This window comes from Diceros bicornis, chromosome 3 (assembly GCF_020826845.1).
Source record: "Diceros bicornis minor isolate mBicDic1 chromosome 3, mDicBic1.mat.cur, whole genome shotgun sequence".
Lineage (NCBI taxonomy): Eukaryota > Metazoa > Chordata > Mammalia > Perissodactyla > Rhinocerotidae > Diceros > Diceros bicornis.
The window spans coordinates 99982252-100003931 of record NC_080742.1 but is presented as its reverse complement, the minus strand read 5'-3'; the positions used below and the strand labels follow the sequence as shown (position 1 = coordinate 100003931).

The following is a 21680-nucleotide window of genomic DNA, read 5'->3' as shown; positions in this document are numbered from 1 at the left end:
GTAACAAAGCACCGCAGATGGGTAGTGTAAACAAAAGAAATTTATTCTCTCACAGTCCTGGAGGCTGGAAGTCTGAGATCAAGCTGTTAGCAAGGTCGGTTCCTTCTGAGGCCTCTCTCCTTGGAATGTAGATGGCCGTCTTCTCCCTGTGTCCTCACGTGGTCACCCCTCTGTGAGTGTCTGTGTCCTCATCTCTTCTCATAAGGACATCAGTCAGATTGAATTAGGGCCCACCCTCATGACCTCACTTTATCACCTTTATAAAAGCCCTATCCCCCAGACAGGTCACATTCCGAGGCACTAGATGTTAGAACTTCAACACATGAATTCTGGGGGGACCCAACTCAGCCTGTAACACCTCCCAAGTTCAGTTTCCAGCAGAGAATATGGAAATTGGAAGACTGAAGTGACCTGTGTTAAATGCCACCACTCTCAAGGTCTGCTTGTCTGGGCATGGGGCACTTGATACTCTTCATTCCTGTTCACAGAAACATCCAGTATATGGCCAGAGGCCCCATCTCTGTGCACAAAATATGACTAGGTAAGTGTGTGGGGTGTGAGGTCTAGAAGTTAGGTGGGTTTGGGGTCTCAGCAGCTGTGGTGAGGGTCCTTCTTACCATGTGATAGGTCAAGAGGTGTAAAAGGCCTTGTAATGAGTTGTGCCTTCTCTCTGGGCCCCCCAAGGGCAGAGCCTGAGAGACAGGAAGGAGCTGATAAAGCAGAACTGGTCTGCACTCTCAGCTCCAGCCTCGTGCAGCAGAGGACCATCTTTCCTCCAGCGGCACGTCTGCAGAATGAACGATAATTTAGAGAAGCTTATTATGAGGTATCGGAGAGAATCTCAAGCCCGTCATTTCCAGAAGACGGGAAGGGCAGCACAGCACACTTCGCCAAAAGTTATGTGATCGATGTGTTAGTGGAATAGAAGTTAATCTCAAGTGTCTCCCGTTTATCAGCACTAGTGGGTGGAGTCACTTTACTGACATGTTCCACAGAAGCTGAAATAGAGGGCGTAGGAGAGGTTACCCTAGGTAGACGACTTGCTAGAAATCCTCCCACCTTCTCTAAGTGCTCCTTCTAATGAAGGTGGTTATGACAACAGGGCACAAGGAATAGGGGCTGATGTTTTTAACAGTTACTTTCTGTTTATGGTTCACGTTAATTGCTTACCTGATAAAATACTAGCAGACAAAAGTAAATGAAAGCGTTTCACAAATATTTGAATTGCACGCTAGACAGCCAAGCTTAATCAACATTTGCATCTTGTAATATTTCTTATCACATCATAAAAAACGTGGTATTGAAATGAAAGCAAAATAATTCATTAATTACCACTTCTTCCTTCTTGCAGACAGTGTTTCTTGCTGTCAGTAGCATATGTAGAGTGTCTTTTATACAATGTATATTTTAAGTGTCATCTGGGAGGTGTTAAATACATATTGAATAAAAACAGTAAAGAGATTTATTTATCTAAGGAAAATATTAATAATAACCTCAGTAGACTGAAATTAGTATTATAATAACATCTTTCTCCAACAGGTGTACAGCATCCAGGGAGAGTCAAGAAGTATTTCAAGCCACTAGACACATGTGGCGCATCTTCCTAAAACCTCACAGCACTGAAAGTTTGAAGGAAATAAACCTTTTCTTTGTTTTTAACCATAAGACAAACACTGAACGTATGGAGTAGAATGAACGTTTTCACATGGACTTTCCAATAGAACAGACTTTTAAAAACTCTACCCTTGACTCAGACGTCATACCTCCAGGTCCCCATGTCCTAGTCTCTCCTTCTCTGTGGTGGGCACTTCACGAGGTTTTGGAAGCACTTCTCTTATTATGACACTGGATGTGGTAGCATTGGGCGGTCTCTCTGGTTGCAAATTAACAATATGGGAGGTAACTTGAGTAAGTGAACAGTCTGTATTTTAAAATATTTGTGGGTTTGGCGCTTCAAGTGATATATACAGAAAGAAGGAAAATCTAAGGCTGTTTCCAAGTAAATTCCTCCATGAATCTGCTCCAATGCCTCAAGGAGAAGTCTGCATTTAGTGCATCAGTCATGACGTCACAAGCTGTGTAACATTTCCTCGTCTGCTCGCGTTCTTTGAATAAAGACCATCTTTGCAGTAAATGCAAGACTAAACTTCAAACCAAGACCTCAAGTGAACACAAATCTCCTTTTTGAAATCTTAATTGATACAATTTATTGTATACAATATAATACAGATTTTTTTGTGTATTATAACAATTCAAAGATTATTATAATACATAATTTTTTAATTCGTGCACTCAGAGAGTCAGGGACATAGCCGACCACAGGCAGTTATATTGCCCAAGATCTTTCTAAAGTTTGTATAATGGCCTGGGTTTTATATGATTGTTTAAAGGTTGCACCATCACTTAATTGTCTTTCCTCAGCAATTATATAGGGGTATACATTTGTAGAGGACGAGGTCACATTTGACCATATTTCTGCCTTTCTCATTAGTTACCAGTGTTGGCTTAATAGCAGGCATTCACATACCAATAAAAAAATAGCAATTAGCAAATTAGTCAACGATCTCCTAAAAGTGCATGTGTTCGGTGAATGTGCCTTCATAGTCCTTGGTTATGAAACTATATTTAAGAAGTCACCAACTTCATGACAATTGTTTTACTCCAATTTCATGATTCAAGGATAAAGGTCCTTGTCCAACAATATTTGAATAAATTCCATACAAATGAAACTCACAGCAAATAAGCAAGTTGGACAGATTCCACAAAACTAGTAAATTTTTCTATCGTTTGTGAACAGTTGCTTCAAAATGGAAGGAGGGGGGCCAGCCCAGTGGCATAACAGTTAAGTTCTCGTGCTCTGCTTCAGTGGCCTGGGGTCCACAGGTTCGGATCCGGGCACGGACCGCCGCACCACTCATCAAGCCATGCTCTGGCGGCATCCCATATGCAAAAATAGAGGAAGATGGGCACAGATGTTAGCTCAGGGCCACTCTTCCTCAGCAAAAAGAGGAAGATTGGCAATGGATGGTAGCTCACGGCCAAGCTTCCTCACAAAAAAAAAAAAAAAAAAGGAAGGAGTTATTTGATTTGACTTTTAGTTCCTGTTTCCAAGCTGATGGGTTGCATTTGAGAATCAACCAGCCAATGGGAACATTTGCCTCCTCTATAGTTCCGTGTGTGTGTTTGCCATAAATAAAACCAGAAAGCCAATATTCACTGATGTTGCAGATGTGGCTACGTACTTTAATATGTTTGGAGACAATATTTTGTGGCCAAATACTATTAGGGTGTACTTACCAGGACCAAAGAATGGAATATTTTAAACAGGGATTATCCCAGGAAACCTGGAATGATGGTTTCCTACCCCTGGATGATCCTTTATGAGTTCCTATTCATTCTTTTCTATCCATTCTCAACCTGCCCATGTTGGTCTTCTCCTCTCTCTCATCTGCCTGTTGACTTCTCTGGGACAAGGATGATAACCGTGTTAGAGTGCATTTTGGAGAGGAAAGGGCACTATGTAGGCAAAATCCGTGGCTGTTAGGTGCAGAGTGAGGAATAGTAGATAAATGAGGTCACCAAAACTGCCTGTGGACTCACATTCCTACCTAGGAGTGAGGCTAGTTAGTTCTGCAGAAGACCCTGGATAACTTTAAGGGTTTGTCTCTCCCACGTGGCTGCTGGGTGGGGATGGGGAACAGATTAAATTGGAAACTCCACTGAGTTATAGGAATAACTCCTTCTTATCCCGGGCCTTGTGCTCAGTGTTGCCTAGAAAAGAAGTTCTTGAAGGCGCTGTTGTAGTTCTTGTTGAAAGCTGTATAGATCAGGGGGTTGAAGAAGGAGTTGGAGTAGCCAAGCCAGAGGAAGATGCTCTTCCAGATGGCGGGGATGTCGCAAGAGAAGAGGGGGCTGATGAGTTCCGTGGTAAAGAAGGGGATCCAGCAGAGCACAAACACGCCAATGAGGATGCCCACCATTAGGGCGGCTTTCTGCTCTTTCTGTTCCCTCCATGTGTCCCCTTCCGTCTGGAAGGTGACAGTGGCATGGCGGACGGTGAAGACCATCTGGGGCTGCTGATCAGAGGGCTTCACCTGGAAAAGATGAGCAGAAGCTTCACGAAGAGCCACATCTTTATGCCTGCCAGCTATATTAAGCTGAACCTGAACACTGATGCCTGGATCCCACACATCCACTTAAGAGAAAGTCCTTGTCTGTGGGGTGCTGGCACCTGGCAGCCTGTGGGGCCCATCCTCGGCTACGAAAACGTGGTGACAGAACTGGAGGTCTGCTTACATCTTAGAAATGGAAGGAAAACAGGAGTATCCATAATAAACGTGATGAAGAGGGATTCTCAATTGCTGTCTGTTCAACAGGGAACAACGGATATAAGCAGGTTATGCAGTATATGCAACTGAGTGACAAAGATACACCAGCACTCCACAGTGTGCTAAATCCTTATTAAATACCTGTATACTCAGGACCTGACTTTCCAAAATCTTTATAACTTTCTGAGTTCATGTGAATCCTCTCCAAAATCCTCTCTAGAATTTTCTAGAACTTTTCTTCTGGTGTACGGTTCCTACTGCTGTGCTTCCAGAACATATGTTACTGTTTGGGACAGTTCCCTCCCCAGCACGTTTATCTCTTTCTGGGTTTATTCCGACTTCCTCCCCTCCTCCCACATTTTGGAAAACAGAGACTCCAAATCTTAGGTTCTCTCTACAGGGGGGCTCCCAAGTCCGCCGTAGGGCAGGTTCCCACAGAATCGGGCTCTCCGGTTTCAGGTCACTTCTCTAAGGAAGTGGAATTCCTTGGAAAGGAGGCTCTTCCCTCCGTTCGAGTCCTCTTTTAGATTCTTGGGGACTGAAATAAGGATTGTCTGACGATGAGACCGCCTAAACACGAAGAAATCGCAATGGGCATATTTACTAAGTTAGCAAATTAATTGATCCAATCAACATGCAGGAGAGTTTCCGGGTCGTTCAGTCATTCACTGGTGGGTAAGACTACGTTGACATTAAATATTATTATTCTCCACTCTAGCCTTCTGTGACCCCAGTGCCTTTGAAAAGGAGAATCACACAGCTCGCTCTCAAGTAGAAAACAAGCTTTTAGGCAATGGACTAGGTCAGAAAGCCTGTCTCGTTAATCTAACCTACTTAACCAGGTCGTGGCTACATCTATAGATTGGAGTCAAAAGGAACCGACTTATCTGTGGTACAGAATAACTGACTGTAAATAGGAACACTACCGTTAAGATAATGTTAGTTGATGTAAGAATTATCAAAGTTGTATGATAGCTTTCCTGTCATTTATTTGAAAAACCATGAAATATCAAGTATTGTACAATTAAAAAGAAGATCATAAATATTGAAACAAACAGTCCATAAAACTACAACCCTTAAAATAAGAAGGGACAACCTCTCCTTCTGTACCCCAGTCTCACTCCAGATGGAGCCACAGTGACCTTTCTTATTTTATTAGTGCACATCTGGGAACGCATTGCAGGGAATTCATTTATAGAAATACGAACACAATATTTAGCTTCATTTTTCAGCATAACGAAAACCTACCAATTTCCTTAATAAAACTCAATCCCAAAATGCCATCAGGGAAGCCATTTCCCCTCATTTTCCAAAGATGGCAATGGAAGGGGAATTCTGGTCCTGACTCTTAAATCCCCCAGAAATTCTCCTTCTTCTTAGCTCTTCTTCACTGGTAACACTGGCCAGTTAGGGTTGTGACTCCCTTGTGACCACCTCTTAATTCTCTATAGCACAGCTGGAAAGGTGGAACATTTAAACTAGACGTTAACCAAGTCACTGGGATAACAGTAGAAATAAATATGGCAATAGACAACTAGATATTCTGCCTTTTGAGATATGGCTTATTCTTGGGTACCAGCCAATCCCTCCCATGCTCACTCCCTGTCTGCCTTCCTTGTGGTCAATAGCCTTTTCAGATGGATTCCAGAAGCCCATGCTTAGTCCTTTATATACTCAAATTCCAGCTGCAAGACACGATGAGCCCCACAACAGGACTATCAACATAAGGCCAGCCTTCTATAAAGGATGAGATATACCCCCCAATATTGCACATTCTATCTATTTGTATGAGTTTTCTATTGCATAATGGAAACAGTTACAAGGTTTCCATTCTGGGGAGCCATCTTCTTTCCCAATGATTGACACTGAGAATATCCGCCTCTTTTGAGACTCTGCTGTACACTCAGATCCAGGCCTGACCTGTATCCAAAGGGGCTGCCATGTTAGAGTGGAGCACAGTAACTCCTCATTCATCTGAGAGACACAGGATCACTGTGGTTGTTTTGTTATCAGGTGTGTGACCTACATTTAACTGTAGGATTTGAATATTTCTATAAAACTTAGTCTTAGGAAAGGGAGCCCAAGCATTATAAGACAGTTTTATGGAAACCCATCACTCCAAATTGTGGTCCCTCTAAAGGAATGTTTAGTGCCCTAAGTGAAGGCCTGCTTGTGTGGGCATTTGGCAGTTGTACTATAAAACCTTGGATTCTTTCAGTATAATTTTGCTAGGTTCTTATGAAGGATGAGCTATACCCAAATATAGCACACATTCACTGTATCTGCAAGAATTTTCCACCGTGTGATAGTTCTAACATTGAGTAAAGTGTACTCTTAAAGATTTCTCCTTTATTTTATTCATAAGTTTATCCTGAGGATGATTTCTCTCACATGAATGGGGTGTTGCAGCTAAATGTGCACCTACAAGCATTGTATTCACTGGGTTCTCAGTGTGGCCGCTGGGGAGCCCGCATCCATAGGGCTCCTTTCCACCAAAGATTCTAAATTCATTTTTTAACAATTCTTTTAATGTTCTATGTGGTCTTCTTCCACCTCTCAGGATTCTACTTTGAATTCAAATTAAATGTTTTTTTCTTTTTTTAATATATTTTTTTGTGTGAGGAAGATCAGCCCTGCGCTAACATCCAATGCCAATTCTACCCTTTTTTTGCTGAGGAAGACTGGCCCTGGCCTAACATCCATGCCCATCTTCCTCTACTTTATATGGGATGCCGCCACAGCATGGCTTGATAAGCAGTGCGTAGGTGCGTGCCTGGGATCCGAACCTGTGAACCCCGGGCCACCGAAGTGGAGCGTGCGCACTTAACTGCTGCACCATGGGGTGGCCCCAAATATGTTTTTTCTAAATACTTTCTTTTTGTGGTTTGCTTTGAGTCAGGAATTTCTTATAGGTTAGTCATGAAACTCCTTGCTTCTCAGAAAATCACATTTTCTATGACCTTAATGCGAAATGTTGATCATTCTACTGCGCCCTTTTTTGGTGGGGCATTCAACACCAACTCGCTTTACAGAAGAAAGAGCATCATTGATTTACAGTGGCTCCTCTGGGACAGCAGAGGCTCCAGCTGGGAGGGGATCTTTGTTGTTTGAGGAGTTTCCAGTTTCTCATGTTTTTAAATGGTAGATTTGGTCGCTCGCCCTGTGGTTGTCTGACTTATGGACTGCTTAGCTCTTTGCACTCTGCTAATCAATGATTGCAATAAACCACTTAATCAAGTCTGGAGAATACACTCTATTAACTACTCTATCAATTACTCAACATGCTTATTAGTAGATTCACAGACAGAGAGGTAGTAGGGTAAAAAAAAGTGCACATCCAAGCCAAATTAGACTTTTCCTAATATTCTTTGTAATGCTATATCATTTATAGCACATACCTCACTATTTAAGATTCACATATAAACATTTTCTAAGTGACCAATTAGCATTATCTCTCCTAATAAATGAGTTCTTTGGGGGACATGTACCTATGTGTTAGACTTCTCATTCTTCTAAAATGGTTTCGTGCTAAATAACTATTTACTAGTTAATCATAAATCTGGCATGTTCTTTTATTTCCTCTAACCATTCTGCTTCACCTCCCTATTAATACCACAAATAAGCGATAGATTACCATCACTTGTGGGTACCGAAGTTAAGGGATGAAGACTTTTACCTTGGAAACGTTGTTTCAGGCAATTTGCAGGTTAGACCAGGCCATTGTCAGAATGGGAGATGGATGGATGAATCAGGATGTTCAAGCTAGAAATGGCCTTACACATTAAGAAAGAAGAATAAAAATGTTCCTGCAAACTTAAGAAAAGACTGATTGTTCTGTAACTCTGGTAACAGGAGCCTTGTTACTTGTTTAAACCTCTTCAGTTGATCAAGGACAATGCAGCTCTGTGAATATACACTCACAAACCAACGAATTGGTGTCAGCCCTCACTTCTGACAGTCAGCCAATTAGGTAGGACTCGGCCCAACAAACACACCTCTGAGCACCAATCAACTGATAGCAGTCTCACCGAGTAACCCCACTTTATGAGGGATGTCACCTCACTGCTCCTCTGAATGTCCTCCAGTCCCTGAACTCCATGCTGTCCTCAATCCCCATGGATGATCAGTGTTCTCCTCTGCTCGGGGAGACGGTGCCTGACAAGTGTACAGATTTCTCTTACTATAGTAAGCAGTACATTTGGCTTTATCTTTTTATTTCAGATGCTATGTGTGGTTGTATCATCCTTGGACAGTTCTGGAGAGTCCACTGAGATCACTTTGAAGACCTATCCCAGGATGCTTGGACCACAGGTGCCTTCACTGGGCCCCTAACTCGAGTTCCCTTTGGATCTGAAGCCAAGTGCATGAGTCTCAACAACTATTTGAGTTCCGACCAGCTCTGCTGGGCTCTTCTTGCTTTATGTATTCTGTTATCCTAGGATTTGTAACAGAGAGTGTCTTGTATAAGGTCATTAGGCTTAGGCCTTTGTATCAAGTAACTAGACCTTTGACTGAGAGGCACAAAATTTGGTAACTGACTCAGATCTCTGGGTAAGGCTACTAGACCATGTGGTAAATATTTCTCTGTCATTAACCTACTAATTCTACTGCTGCTTGCTTTGCTTTTGCTGTTGTTGGCAAAGTCTTGTTTCATAGGTTTTGTTTTGTCTTGGACAGCCTTTTTCCCGTTGAATGTAAAAAGGATTTTTCTATAAGGCATAGGCTTGATAAGTTTCTAATCCATCCCAAGCCAGACCTAAGGGCTAATTATCTGAGGACTGTCAGACTGGTGCCCCATTTGTGAAACAACAATTGATCAAACTTTGCTTTGGGTCCTTTACAAAAATTATGTGAGGATGCTCCCTGTCTTGTCAATTTGTGGAAGAATGTCACCTGGTTTAGTTCGTCTTCCAGCTCAGTGGTTGTTGGGTTGGTGATCACATCACCCCTTCTTAGCCTCTGGTTGGGAGTCCTGAGACATTGTTCACAGGCGCAAACTGTTGGCCAGACGGGGTGGCCTCTTCTTGTGTATCATGGTTTGTCTACATCAATCTCAACCTTTTCGTTTAGGAATTTCTATTTCCTGTTTTAAATTGCACTGTAATCCTAACTCTTGCTCTTTTCTTGACAAATGCCAAAAATTTTTTTTTTACTTAATGAGGAACTTCTGACAAGTCAAAATCAATAAATTAACAAATTTAAGAGAAGATCTAGAAAAATTAGGATATAAGCCTCAAACAGTTAGCAGTCAGCTTCTTTAACTGGTATGCTAATGCCTTAAAATTCTAACTCTAAGATAGTCTCAAAGATTTTGTAACCTTTCAAAAGCTACCGACTTGCATAGCTATAGCTTGCATATTTCTGTTCAGCTTGACCTGACCTCCTACATGAATTATCCTGTCTTCAGGGTTGTCTCGGGAAAAACAAAATTATATGGTAAAATTACCAGACAAGAAGGCAAATATCTAGAATTCATTTAAACTCTGGTCTAGAGCTAAGTTAAAGGCCATAATTAAGAATTTTCCTAAACTTCAGGGAGAAGGGCAAAAAATGGTTACAGAATTTAGAATTTTGTTAGAGTATTAAACAAAATTCTCTTGTCCTGGGATGCATATCTGTACCAACTAGTTAAATTAATTGAAATTTCCATCGGATGGGGAAAAATGTTTAAAAGTATAAGGATAAAAAAGAGAAGAGTTACATAAACCAGATGTGAAAATTTAAAATATAAAAACATAGAATATGTTACATAAAGCAATTTCAGAAGCCTTTACGTAAAGAAGAGATTGAGTAGATTCAAAATTGTAAACTAAATGAAGGTAGAAAACAGATTTCAGAAAACTTTCCAACAGTATTCTGGTGTAAACTCAATGGCTAAGTATAGAGGCTTGTCCTGTCTTTCTGTAAATGGGCTTAAACCTGAATTAGGGAATTTAATAAGAAAAAATAAAATGAAATGTGAAATTGCCAATTTAGAAAATAGCCAGTATGAGGCTAGACAGTTCCAGATATCCTTAGAAAGTAAATAAGCCAGAAATCAATACAAGATATAGCTCTCTAGATAAAACATCCCAAAGGACCTCTGTTTTCAAAGATTTGGGAGCCTAGATAAGGACCCCTGTAAATATTGCCAGCAGAAGAATCCTTGAAAGAATCAATGTCAACTCAAAATGACAACTATCTAAAATCTGTCCAGTGAAGTCACTCCAAGCGAGATACTATCACCCAACAATTTCCGTCCTTCTAAACTTCCAAGGGGAATTGTCTATAATCATAGAAGTGCAACAGTATAGCTTTCTTGCTTATACTGGTATCACTACAACTACCATCATCCCCACCATTAGAGAACAACAGATCCTTCAGCCTAAAACTGTAAAATTGTCTGAAAATGAAACAAGCTAATTGACTTTTAACAAATTTAAAAAAATTAAAAACAGAGAAAAAAGTTTCTTTAAAAAAGTGATTGGTTATAGCAGATGGTGAAAGATCATGAGACAAATCCTTGGCTACATAGGAAATTTTAAAAGGCTTGAGGGAAAGTAAACTTTAACAGAAAAATTCAAGCAGTGAAAATCTTTAACAATCCTGTGTGCCAACTTGTAACTGGTATTTCAGGATCATTACCAGAAGAATACTTCTTTAGTTTCTGTAACATACCTACAAATTTAACAGGTAGGATCTGCTTCCAGATGAAATATACTGCAGCCCTTATACATAATTGGATTATAGCTTATCTGCACAGGAAAATACCTACACTGTATATAATTCAAGGCATTACTAAAGAAATAGCAATGGTCCCAGAGTCCTCATGGACAAAAGATAACACAGACGGAAAGATTAATTGGAGTAGAATGCATAAGAGTCCAGATTGATTCTTCCTATGTTATCATGAATCTGCCTTTTTGTACAAATTTGAAAATTCTGGCTGTGTTCCAGGTGGGTTAACTAGAAAACATGGCACCAATCATAGCTCTTGCCTATTGAAGCCCACCTCTTAATTCAGTAATCAAGGCTTTACTTCCTTGCTTTGGAGAAATTACAGACATCAGTTAAATTAGCTAACACATCTTCAGAGCTTATATTAAGCCTTTAAATCTTATGTTACCATAAATAGTAAATTCTCGTTGCTAACCAAAACCACCCAACATTTTTCAACTAGTTGATTAATTATAATTCATTGTCATTTTCTCCTTCTCCTATTACTACCCGCTAGTCTGACACTCCTAATCTAGCACTGTATATTCCTTAGCCAATGAAGGAAAATCTTATGATTGTGTTTCTGAAATTGAAGAAGTGTCTTTGCACCAAACAGAACTTTATGCCCTAGTACCAAATTCCAACTTACTATTGTTTGTTGATGGGTATTATATTAAAAATAAAAAGGACAATAGAAGATTTGATTTACAATATATGCAAGAAGTAGTCCAGTCCCTCTTATAAAATCCAATTTCTTAACAAAAGCCAAATTGTTCAATGACTGAACTGTGGCCCTTTCTAGGGCATATAAAATTGCTACAATAGACAAGAAGGCATATAAACTACTAATTGGTATGTTTCCAAGTAATTTATTTCTTTAACTTTCTATCGAAACATCTTCTTCAGGTATTCTTTAAAACTGAACAACAAATATGAATTACTTGATGCCTTGATGCTATCTGAAATAATCCTAAATTGAGGTGCTACAGAGAAATGTCCAGAAGCAGAAGCATGGATGTTGAATGCTAAATCAAGAATCTTGGAACAAGATGACCACATGAAGGAGTGACCATCCTGACAATACTCCCAGACAATATACCTACAACTTTGCTGAAGTTGATCACAGCTCTTGTACAGCTCCTGGGTTCTTTATCCTGTGCTTAAATCAGGCTTTCTAATGTCATTCCAGAACCAAAGTTGACTATTCAGTAGGGCCATTAGTTAGGCCATTCCAAGGACTAAATATCTCTTTACAAAGAGTCCAAAGGGGTAAACCTCTTTCAGGAGAGATTCCTGAGGCCAGTGATCCCATCGATAGGAGTTAGACAACTCAAGGTATTCATTTTTTAAAAAATGGTTGACATAGTAAATAATGGCTACCTTGGCTGACATAGTAAATTATACAGCCTAAGTGCTGGGGGCACAACAAACCAGTTTAAATATAGTAACCCAAGCAGTCCTGCCTAATAGAATCACCTTAGGTTTTCTCTTGGCCAACGTGGGAGGTGTCTCCCCCATAGCTTACACTTTCTGTTGCACCTGGATTAACAATACAGGTAAGGCAAAACAATCTGTTTTTAAGCTAAAAGAAAAGGCAACCTCGTCATTTCAGATAGACACAGGGAATATTTGGGACCTGCTTTCTTGATCAGGACTGAAAAATCTTGGGTCATAACTGGGGAGACCTTCCAGTCTCTTATTATAATGCTTCTAGTTATACTTGTTTGTCTCAGAGTTGTTCAATGTCTGTGGTCCAGAACTTTAAATGCTTCTGCACAGTACTGTCACAACAAATGATTTAAAATCATATTGATTGAAGTGAATCTGAACATCAGACCTCCACAGGTGAAATTTCATCTTCAAGGAGAACCAACAACAGTGGTGAAGACCTGGACAATCCTTGATGGTCTCTCTTGAAGCTTTGGCTGAATGAGGACCAAGAGTGGGGGCTGAGAGCTAAGTGTTCCCACAAACTTAGCACAAGCTGAGTGTCTGTACCCAAGAACCAGTCTTAAACTTACTCTGTTGATGAGGGACAATTCATCTCGATGGACTTGCTTTTGCAAACCAACCTATCAGTGTCAGTCCCTCACTGCTGAAAGTCAGGCAACCAGGGATGGACTCATTCTAACAAACTCCCATTGGAGTGGCGACCAATCAACAGAGCTGCTCATACAGGTGATGTCAACCCACCTACACTGCAGAGAGGCTACCGTCCCTGAACTCCAGGCTTCACTAAAATGCCATCTAAGAGCAGCATTCTGCTCTGCTCAGAGAGATTGTGCCTGACTAGCATGGCTCTCCCGCACTCCAGTAAGCAATAAATGCAGCTTTGTCTTTTTACTTCAGATCTTTAGTAGTGGTCTCGTCATCCTCTAACAAGGTTAAGTCCTCTCTCTCTTGTGTTGCAGTTCCCATCTCAGCATCTGACATAGGTTAGGCTTTCAGTATACATTTGAATAAAACTCAGCAGATAAAGAAACCGGGAAGAAGTGTTGTGTTTCCCTAGGTAACACAGCTAGCTGGCAGTAGAACTGTATTTAGAAACTTTGACACCTGCTACCATGGAGAAATCAGGAAATCAGGTTTGTAATTAACCCTTCACAGTAACATGAGGACATAGACAGTCTCATATTACATGCAGACCCCTGGATCACTTAGAGGCCTTGCAAAGCCAAGGGACTATTTTCGAAAGTTATCTGGCAGAAAAAGAGAGAGAAAATGAAATAGTGCAAAAAAATATATAAAAGCACAAAGATGTCACAATGCTTTGCTTCTGCTACCTCCAAATCAGAACAGTGAGAGCCCCTCAGAGACAGAACTGTAATTGCTTTTCCCTTTTTTTTTTAAGTTTTTTGTTTTTTATTTTATTTATTTTTTCCCCCAAAGCCCCAGTAGATAGTTGTATGTCATAGCTGCACATCCTTCTAGTTGCTGTATGTGGGACGCGGCCTCAGCATGGCTGGAGAAGCGGTGTGTCGGTGTACGCCCGGGATCCGAACCCAGGCCTCCAGCAGTGGAGCGCACACACCTAACCGCTAAGCCAGGGGCCGGCCCTGCTTTTCCCTTTTAAAGTGTGTTTGGTATTGACCGTGAAGTGCATTTACCTGGATAAGCAACCTGGCAGAACGGGATCCATGGAAGGTGGGCCCTTGAAGGTGGCAGGTCCTCTGGTTCCTGACCTGGAACTGGGGCAATGCTCGCACATGTGGAAGCTCCAGGCACTTTGGTGGCACTCTTACCCATCAGCACTTGTTGCTCAGTTTAGAAATCTAACAATCAGAGCTTCCCAAATTTGGCACTATTGACATTTTGGTCTGAATAATTCTTTGCTGTGGGGGGCTGTCCTGTGCATTGTACAATGTTTAGCAGCATCCCAGGACTCTGCAAGCTAGATGCCATTAGCACCCTCCCTGCAATTCTTGATAATCAGACATGTCTCCAGACATTCCGAATGTTCCCTGGGGGACAAAATCACCCCTAGTTGAGACCATTGTTCTAGATAAAAGGACAGGTACTCTCTGACCCCCTTTCCCTTCTTTCTTCTAGAATGATGCCCTCCCCTTCCTCCCCTACCTACACCCCAGGTCCCTTTAAATTTGTCTGGTTTGGATTGTCTGGTTATGGTTGGCATTAGGTACCAACTCTAGAAAACACAGTCTTATACAGAGCTCACAGTAGGTGTCTATCTCCCTCACTAGGCAAAGGTGATGTCTTTTTCACCCCTTGCACAAGCCCATAGTATGTGCTCAGTATGCTGAATTGAATTTACTTTGTTGTCTCAGAGCCAATAACAGAAAAGGGTGGCTGTGTAGGTTTCTGATCTAACTTACATATGTGAATTAAGTTCAAGGGATCATCCTTGGCAATGAATTGGGGGAGTGCAGTCTACACAGCCAATGGATTCAGTTCTCATATAGTTCCCGAATCTTGAATCGCAGGGTCAGATATTAAGAGCTAACAAAAAGCAGGAGCGTCTGGGAGAGAGAAGAGGAGAAAAAAGCCCTCACTTTCGCTGAAGCGGTTGTCGTACGCTAAATGCCACGTGTAAAGAGCTGCGGAATTGTCTACCTTAGATTTTTAATTTCCTCCTGTAGCTTTACTCACGTTCAGGAAGGCAAACAAGTGGACATACAGCTGCACATACAGCCTGATGAGGCTGTGGGGCTAGACCCAGAAAGTAGCACAAGGCAATGGAAGCAGATAACACGTGCAGGCTCTGAGACAGGTGTAAACAACATCTTTAATCTTGCATCAGAACAGGAGGATGCTGCAAAACAGCAGTTAGTAAGCCAGGAGATACCATATTTTGCAAAAGTAGTTGCTTTAATTTGCAAGGAAAAAAATAGACTGGGTTTGAAACATTAACCTGCTTTGCCTGATGGATGGCGGTCTTCCTGCCAAGCCACATTACCATCCCTCCCTTCCCTCCTCCTTGAACACCCCCACTCTGAGTGCAGGAAGCTGCAAGTTTATCTAGTGCAGCCCAGACACCAACATCTTCAGACATTCTAAAGGATGTTATAGAGCCACAGAATTTTCCAGCCAAGTGGGACTGTGTGGAATTATGCAGTCCGAACCCATCGTTTTGTGTATAAGGAAATAATCCATCAGAGATGGTAAAGGATATTACTAGCTCTGTGATACTGAGCATGTCAGAGCAAAGTAAGTCTCTGATTCTCTGATGCTTTCTTTCTGTCTCTCAGTCTACCCCTTTACTCCCCACCACAGCCCCCCACCCCAAAACGTAAAAGTTCCCCTTTCTACAAATTTGGGGGGAGGTGTGCTGGGAATAAAGCCTGCACAAATGCCAGTAAAGTATTTTTAAGGATCGCTGTAACACCCACCTCCACAGCTTCGGATAAGGGTGAGACGCTGTTGGTCTTCCTGGAGCCCACGCGGAACTTGGCGGCCTTGTAGATCTTCCAGTACACGAAGAGCACCACGCAGAGTGGCAGGTAGAAGGCGCCCACGGTGGAGAACACTGTGTAGGAGGGCTCGCGGCTCACCTGGCACTCCTCGCTGCCCTCAGAATAGGTCTCCCCCCAGCCGAAGAGCAGCGGGGTTAGAGAGATGACCGCGGAGAGAGCCCAGGTGAGCGCGATCATCGCGTTGGAGACGCGCTTGCGGGTGTGCAGCGTGTATTCCAGGTGGCGGGTGATGGACCAGTAGCGGTCCAGCGCGATGGCCGTCACGTTCCAGATGCTGGCCGTGCAGCAGAGCACGTCGCAGGCGATCCACAGTTGGCACAGCCGCCGGCCCAGCTGCCAGCGGCGCCCCGACAGCTCATGCACCAGGCTCAGTGGCATGACCAGAGCGGCCACCAGCACGTCCGAGATGGCCATGGACGCCACCAGGTTGTGCGGAACGCGGTGGAAGGTGCGCACACGGAGAATGGTCGCCAGCACCAGCAGGTTCCAGGCGAACGTCGCTGCTACCAGAAAGCCCAGCAAGGTCAGAATGAGCACGCCGAAGACGGAGAGGAGGGGAGGGCTGGGGCGCGGGTCTTCTGTGCCGAGGCTGCGGTTGGACTCCAAAGGGGCGGGTGTGGAGAGGGAAGAGTAGGTGAGGTTCACAGGTGAATCCATCTCTGGTAAGGAGACCGGACCAGGCTGCGCGCCGAGGGGGCGTTCAGAAGGACCTAGCGTGGCCGCTGCGCCCAGAGCCACTCCGGATGTTTGCAGCCTCTGGCCAGTGGAGGGGTTTCTGGGGAGTGCCTGTGAACCTGGCCCCAACCTCCTGCCAGTGAGCATCCGTGGGAGATGGTGTAGCGGGGAGGAAGGCGCTGGGCTGCAAGCCGAGACAAGTCTGAAAACCTCAGAGGCTGGGAAAGCCAAGGCAGGCGCTGCGTCTGGCAGCCAGGGCCCGCCTAAGCTGTCATATGCCTAGGCTCTTCGCCTGGCGGAGACGGCAGTCTGGTCACCCAGAGCCGAGCATCTCCCAAGTCGGGGAGAAGCTGGGCGGCCCCAGAGCGTGTGGGTGCCAGGAGAGGGGCTGGGGCGTCAGAGTAGTTCTCTCCGCGTTGCCTGTCTCCAGACAGCGGGCTGCAGCGTCAACTCCTTGCTGGGCAAGCCAAGCAGGGACTTGCTTTCTGGGACCTGCCTTCTGCTATTCCCCCTCCTCCGCCCCACGCCGTCTGGGGCTGCGGCTCCGAAGACCGAATGCTGGCGCGCCCACCCAGACCTGTCTTATCAAACTGGGGATCCAGCCTACGTAAGGCATCAGCTGACAAGGCCGCCTCTCCCCGCCTCCCGGCTGCGAGCGCGCGGCGCTGGCGCTGTCCCTGGTGCTGCTGCCTCCCCGCCGGAGCGCGGCGCTACGCTTGGTGCTGTCCATGGTGCTGAAAAGAGTTCCTCGCGTGGAACAAGATTACCAATGAACTTTCCTTGAAATGTTCCTCTAGCTACCCCCTACCACGTCTTTCTAGCGGTAATCGGGATGCCTTGAGCGGGTTCTTAGCTTCCCATGGGTCTTGCCTTTCGTACATGTGTGCCTAGTTAAGAGTTAAAGATGATTTCTCTGGCTTTTCTTCTCCAGAAGGCTGGTTTCCTTCTTACACAACACCCAGCGCTTCCCTTAAAGGGCTGTTTTCTTTTAAGGAGAAAAGGCAAGAGAGCAGTTGCTGCTGTTCCGAGAGGTGGCTGAGATATTGGAGCTAGGACGTTTAAACTCTTTCCTCGGAATCACAGAGAAGCTGCACAGCTTCTTCAGTGGGCTATACTAAATTTGCTTCTTGTGAGGGGAAAAGTTGGATAGAAGATATTATAAAAGCTCCATCTCACATGAAAAGAGGGGTACATTTAACTCTTTCCCCACACGTATTTAACTATGCACACATCCATAGTAATTGAGAAAATATCAAAAGCTCCTACCCGGAAGTTATGATTTAAAGCACTTCACAAAGAGACACATAATATAGCAAGATAAAATAAATTAATGAAAATGAGATGACAGAAAGGAAAATAATTTGGCATTAAGCTTTTTTTTTTTTTAAAGTGCATAAAATGGGTATCATGAAATCCTGTACATTTGCAAGTGGTTGGCCACAGATTTGGTCAGAAGCTTTTTAGCTATTTTAAAATGAGAAATATGTTTTGTTGTAAGATTCAGTTTCTAACAGAGTAAAACAAGCATCAGGAGAATGCACTGTGAAGAGAGAAACTCCTCTACTGGACCCAGAGGAGAAGATGCTGTTAGGAAATCTTGATGAGAAGTTTATTCGTTAAATACAAGATTATCTACAGAGCTGCTTCACCAAACTCTCCTTAAAAACAGCTGATGGTGGCTGCCTATGTGCAGTGCTGCTCTGTGTGGCTCTAGTCAAGGGGAAGAATTGTGCTTATTTAGAGCACATCACCTTTTTGGAGTCATGGAACCAATTGGAATGAGATGTAAACTATGAATCCTCTTTCACTGGGAAAAAAAATGCTCTGAACAATCCGGCATTCAGTTTCAGGGGCCCACGACTTGGAGGAGTGGATGAGCTGCATAACCACGAGGCAGCATTGATGGTGGTATCTCTTGATACAGACCTTGAAAGGCATCCTGGGCTTACAATTGTGTCCCCCATGGCACTGCATGGCACAGCTGTCTGTACTGATAGTTAAGTGAGCAGCTGTCTATAAGGAACCAAGCCAGGGATAACTGAGGATATTTTGTGGAAATTGGAGTGTCATAAAGTTAAAAACTGAACAGAATGCTCTCACAAAGAAGAGATCCGATGGAGTATTTCCAGGAGAACCAAATTCTGTTGAGATATTCTGGCTTGTCTCTCACACAGACACGAAGGAAAAATCAGAACATTTCAGTTTTTTTATCTTAAAGCATGGCCATAATATTAGTTTGAAAAAAATATAAACAGGTATAAAACTCCCACCTTCCATAAAGCGCCTCTGAGATGCCAGCTTTGAGGACTAGAATTTCCTGGTCTGTCACCTATGGGCTGAACTGTGTTCCTCTCTCCCTGGAAAATCATATGCTGAAGTCCAAACCCCTAGTACCTCAGAATGTGACTGTATTTGGAAATAGGGTCTTTAAAGAGATGATTGAGTTAAAATCAAATCTGACTGGTGTCCTTATAGGAAGGGGAAATTGGGACACACAAAGAGACACCAGGGATTTGTGTGCACAGAAGGACGACCACATGAGGTCACAGCAAAAAGCCAACCATCTGTGAGCCAAGGAGAGAGGCCTCAGAAGAAACCAAACCTGTTGACACCTTGATCTAGGTCTTCCAGGCTCCAGAACTGTGAAATATAAAGGACATTTCTGTTGCTTAAGCCACTCAGTTTGCAGTATTTTGTTATGGCAGCCCTAGCAAACTAACACACCACTGAACAAAACATCCCTGGAAAGATACAATCAGATAACTGAATAATGTAATATGCTCTGTGGGGGTTTTACAGACATATTAACAAATTATGAGACATTTACTAAAACATGTCTTTTTAAACTGTAGTTTGTGGCCACTCTAGCAATAATTAGATGGCAGGCTCAGTTGTCTATTGAGGTTACTTACAGTTTGTGATTAAGCCCTATCATTGGCATGTAGAAAAATGTTTATTTTACATTTTCTGTAGTGGGAAGGTATGCATCTGTTTCATTCAAATAGGAGCTGATTCTTAACTACAAATTTGAAAGTAAGAAAAAATGGGAAATGCAGAGCATAACCTTATTGTACCCCACTTGCAAGGATCTGATGGGTAAGATTTTTACTACCCACCCTGACCATCACGATTTTATGAAAGCAATAAGTCATTGTCTTTCTTACTATATAAAATCTATATTATGAAACAGGCATTAAATAAGTGTCTCTATATGATCATACCTCAAAAAATGTTGTAAGGTATTGTTATCTCTATTTTATAATTGAGGAAACTGAGTATTGCAGATGAAGTAACTTGCCCCAAATCAGATGGGATTTGAAGCTGAGTGTGTCTCCAAGCCTGTGCTCATAATCAGTATGTTTTACTGTGCTAATAATGAGGATTTCATAATAGTTGCAAGCAAAGCCCTTGTCTTAATCAGCCTGGGCTGCTATAACAAAATACCATAGACAGGGTGGCTTAAACAAAAGAAATTTATTTGCTCACTGTTCTGGAGTCTGGAAGTCTGAGATCAGAGCGCCAGCATGGTCAGGTTCCGACGAGGGCTCTCTTCTTGGGTTGCAGATGGCTGCCTCCTCGCTGTGTCCTCACATGGAGCGGGGAGAGAGAGAGAGACAGAGAGAGAGAGACAGAGAGAGAGACAGAGAGAGAGAGAGGGAGAGAGACCACAGTCCTATGGGATAAGGGCCCCACTCTCTTAACTTTCATAAGATTTTGTCTCCAGATACAGTCACAGTGGGGGCTAGGGCTGCAACATATGAATTTTGGTGAGGAGGGAACACAATTCAGTCCACTGCAGCCCTAAAAGACCAATTATTGATAAGAGAAAGAGCACAACAATTCACAGAACTCAAGGTTATTCCTAACCAATTTTCCCAAAGGTGGTAGAATATAAGAATATCCAGAAGGGCCATTCCCAATGTTTACCTTCTCTATATGCTTCATGATGGCCATAAAAATCCAGGCTTGCTGTTTTGTCAAGAAGAAAACAGAAATGTATTATAGACAGAATGACTAGTATGCATTCAGGTTACAAATTAAGGGATAGTTGTCCTTACACTTTTTAAAAATTGCTTACTCCTATTGGTATATAGAAAGTCTATTTTCTTTTCCATTTAGTTTACATAAAAATAGAAAATAACCATATATCACAATATACTGAAAGCTAAAGAATGAGGGTGCTGTCAGCTGGTGGAAATCCTGCTCTTATTCAGGCTATTTTAGCTTCACACACATCATAGGACTAACACAGAATAAATGTGCTAGTCACAATCTAGATTAAATATGATGAAGTGTATTTTTTTCCTTTTTTAAAGGATGAAAAGATACAAATAGAAGTTATTTCCAGCCGAAACCCCCATGATTGCCTTACACACACCTCTGAACGTGCACCTAGTTTGGAGACCACTAACTGTGGGTTATTCTCTGGGTCCTGCGGTGTAGAACAGTGCACATGGACTTGTTTAGAGTGAGCATGTAGCAATAGTCATTGCTCCATGCATTGGGGCTCCAGGGGCAATAAATCACATGCTGCCCTCTCTCAGCTGAAGTATACCATCTTGGCCCCCAACTCCATATCTTCCTGAACCTGCAGAACTGTTCTGTGACTACAGGAACTGGTTAAACTATCCCAGCCATAGGCAGTTCATTAGGCTGAATAATTAATTTCTCAGGTCAGAAAACTTTTCTTAATTATTGTTTTCCTATCACACTCAGCAAAGAGCCTTAAATATATTAGACTCCAAAAATATTTGCTGAAAAAGCAAAATCAGAAAAAAATTTATCTGCCGAGTAAACTACTGATTTTGGTGCTTAATGTCGGCACAACTAAGGATATCTGAGTGGGAGCATTGCAATATAGAAATTAAGTTAACCTCTCTTGTGGGAACCTCAGAGCAATGGTGCTATACTTTTTTAAAGCATAGTTATTATAAAGATGGTGAAATGTTAGGAATGAATGGATGCTAACTTTTTATTGAAATCCTATAAAATAAGATTAGGACATGGTTACGGAAATTGCAGCTCTGGATAATATGGTGCTGCTCCCATA

At 42.6% G+C, this 21680-nt stretch overlaps 1 protein-coding gene across 1 annotated transcript; it reads right to left on the bottom strand.

The window, feature by feature from the left end:
* Window positions 1-2195: 2195 nt before the first annotated feature.
* Window positions 2196-16788, bottom strand: HTR5A (5-hydroxytryptamine receptor 5A). Its single transcript, XM_058533925.1, has 2 exons — window positions 15872-16788; window positions 2196-4094 (listed from the first exon to the last, which is right to left on the bottom strand). The coding sequence occupies exons 1-2, from the start codon at window positions 16775-16777 to the stop codon at window positions 3762-3764; spliced, it is 1239 nt and encodes a 412-aa protein (XP_058389908.1). The 5' UTR covers window positions 16778-16788; the 3' UTR covers window positions 2196-3761.
* Between the last annotated feature and the right edge of the window lie 4892 nt (window positions 16789-21680).